At 35.7% G+C, this 3,391-nt stretch overlaps 1 protein-coding gene across 1 annotated transcript; it reads left to right on the top strand.

Annotated features, from left to right (window-relative positions):
* The first annotated feature begins 1,618 nt into the window (after window positions 1–1,618).
* LOC123319260 lies at window positions 1,619–2,728 on the top strand. Its single transcript, XM_044906131.1, has one exon. The coding sequence runs from the start codon at window positions 1,619–1,621 to the stop codon at window positions 2,726–2,728; it is 1,110 nt and encodes a 369-aa protein (XP_044762066.1).
* The last annotated feature ends 663 nt before the right edge of the window (window positions 2,729–3,391 follow it).

Below are 3,391 nucleotides of genomic sequence, written 5' to 3' on the forward strand. Positions count from 1 at the left end.
GAAAATATTCAACTTACAGATGGGTCGATAATTTTCTACTTTACTTCGATCTCCCAGTTTAGGAATAGGGACCACATAAGAAACTTTCCATTGATCAGGAAATATGCACTCCTTAAGAGATGAATTGAACAGGGAGCATAGTGGAACGCATAGATTTTTTGAACATCTCCTGATAAAAACTGAAGGAATTCCATCAGGACCCGCCCCCTTGCTTTAATCCAGTTGACAAAGAGCTCTCGCTACGCCTTCTTCATCTACCTCAATTTCAGACAACACATTATTACACAGATTATTGCTCTTATGCATTGAAAACTTTTGTTTACAAGGCTGAAAAACGCCACGAAAATATTCGGCAAACAGATCTGCCACACCCTCGCCCTCAGCAGTTTTACCATCAAAACTCACCAAATAAGGAATCTTACCTCTACGATCTTTCAGAGAAACAAGCTGCCAGAATCCTGTTGTATCATGAGGTATCAAATTTTCTATGGTCTCTAAGTTTTTTTCATAGTCATTCTTTATACTCAATTTACATCTTCGTCTTAAATACGAGAAAACTTTATAGTCCAATTCAGTAGAAGATATCTTCCACTTTTTATGAGCCCTATTTTTATCCTTTATAAGTTTTATTGTGCCAGGTGTATAATATTGAGGAAAATTATTATTAATTTTTTTTTTAGGTACATGTTTTTCAATGATATTATATATTTTAGAGTAAAATAAACCGATACAATCACCAACTTCACCGTTTAAAAAAAAGTGAGGACCAATTAATTTTTTCCAATTCAGTATTGATATTATTATAATTAGCCCCTTTGAAATTGTAAGCATAAGTCAATTTGGAATGAAGGATCTTAACATTAAAAAAGTTCAACAGCAGTTCTACACTAACATGATGGGGATCTTCTGGGACTAAAGGATCAGCCGATTTAATGACCCTTTCAATGCATAACTTGTTATCAAAAATTAAATCCAAAATTCTGTTATTAACATTGGTGAATGAGTTGAACTGCTTAAAATTACAAAAATTCACTATATCTAGCAATCGACTAAACCTGGAATCAATTCCTTTAGGTATTAAATACGAATTATGGGGTTTGAACTCCCATGTAATATTTGGCATATTGAAGTCGCCACAAATTAATACAGTATCATCGAAAAATATATTGGAGAGAAATTGAAGCTATCAAAACGTGTGAATGAGTTTGCAAAAAAGTTGGTAGAGAATCAGTTTATAAGTAAAACACTTAGCAAGAAGATTATGACTCACAATTCGGTCCCCCCTAAGATCTACGGGTTGAGAAAAACACATAAAGAAAATTTTGCCTTAAGACCAATTGTTAGCTGTGTTAACGCCCCTTGTTATAACTTGGCAACCTTTTTACATCAGATACTCTTACCAGTAACAACAACAACTTTCAATTACAAGGTGAAAAGTTCATTTGAGTTTGTGAAGAACTTAAACAATGTACAGCTGCCTGATCACTACAAGCTCATTTCATTAGATGTCATTTTACTCTTTACAAATATTCCAAAAGGGTTAGTTCTGAGCACACTCTCTAAACGATGGTCTTACATATCCGCATATACGAACATTCCAAAGAAGATATTTCTAGAAATGATCGAGTTTTATTTCGATTCGAGTTACTTCAGTTTTGGAGGGAACATATATTTACAGCTAGACGGAAGTGCCATGGGCAACCCTCTTAGTCCAATTCTAGCAGAGATAGCAATGGATGAGTTGGTGTCTTCGGTGTTGGCGAACTTACCTTTTGTTCTTCCCTTCTTCTGGTTATACGTGGATGATTCGATCACAGCAGTGCCCGAGGAGGAATTCGATACCATCCTAGATTACTTCAATGCATTCAACCCAAAACTTCAGTTTACCATGGAGACAGAAAGAGATAATAAACTAGCCTTTCTAGATGTTGAAGTACATAGAAAAGAGTGTGGAACCCTACTTACGAATTGGTTCACCAAGCCAACTAGCTCGGGCAGAATTTTAAATTACCACTCCTACAACCCTATTGGCCATAAGTTGAGTACTGTTAAGGGTTTACTTCACAGAATGATGAACCTCATTCACCATACCTTTCATGACTCCAATTTGAGAACTATTAAAAACATTCTCAAGATGAACAATTACCCGAATACCTTCGTGAATAAGTGCTTAAATTCTTACTTCAGACAACATAGGGCCTTTAACAACTCAGAAAAGCCTCCGTGTAAGTTTTACAAGTTTCCTTTCATTGATGGGCTTTCACAGAGAATAAGTACAGTGTTCGACAGCAATACCAAATTGGCCTTTTACAATGTCAGATCCACCAAGTGTTTATACACGCGTTTGAAAGATCCCACACCGTTATTATCGCTGTCAAACGTAATATATAAGATACCATGTTCTTGCGGGAAATCATATATTGGCCAGACCAAACAGTACCTAAAGTCGAGGATAAGCCAACATACCAACGATTGTAAAAACCAGAATCAGAATAAACCAAACAAAACAGCGTTAGCATCACACCATTTTGAAACTGGACACTCTTTTATATTCGAAGATGCCACAGTGCTAGATCGGGAGGCCAATTGGTTTAAACGCAACGTGGGGGAGATGATCCAAATAAACTTGGCCGACACTGTCAACCTAAGAAGTGACTGCGCTAATCTTAGCATTATATATAGCAACATACTAAACATATACGCACGACAAAATATTAAATTCAGGTAGTTTTTTTGTTTTTTGTTTTAGGTGTAATTTAATTTTATTTAAGAAATATTGATGTTCAAAGTAGAATAGTTAGTTTGTCCAATATTTGTCCAGTTCGTGAGATTTTGTGAATTCTCTGTTCAACGGTATTTTCATGTTTCTCTTCTTATGAAAGCGATGACGGAGGCGCATTTCTTTTCCGTTCAGATGTACTATAATAATAAGTATTCAACAATATGAAATTCAGTATGAATTTGACGACGGGAAGGAGTGTGTCGCTGTCACCTGTTTCACCTACATGTTATTGCGATCTTTTTGTCATGGACTAGAGGAACACAGTTGAATTCTAGGTAGTGAATTTTTTTTTATTGTTGTGTAATGTTTGTACATTCACTGTTGTCTGTATGTTTTTTAGAGCTTGAGAAAGCAACAATAAAGTTGCGAAACGTCACTCATAGAAGAAGTTGGAGTTCTTTGTGAAATTTATTCCGATCCCACGACCACTATCAATCATTCTTTCTATAGTTTTCATTTCCTCAGGAGTACCGTGGATCTAATAGACCTCTAGGTCGTAGTGCAAAGGAATTCCCCTCCAGTATACCATCTACAACGTGAATGTAAATGATGAAAAAGAATTCTCTAGAAATTATTAATTTTGAAATATTGTTTGGAGCAGCGAGATTT

Source organism: Coccinella septempunctata, chromosome 8 (assembly GCF_907165205.1).
Source record: "Coccinella septempunctata chromosome 8, icCocSept1.1, whole genome shotgun sequence".
Classification (NCBI taxonomy): Eukaryota; Metazoa; Arthropoda; class Insecta; order Coleoptera; family Coccinellidae; genus Coccinella; species Coccinella septempunctata.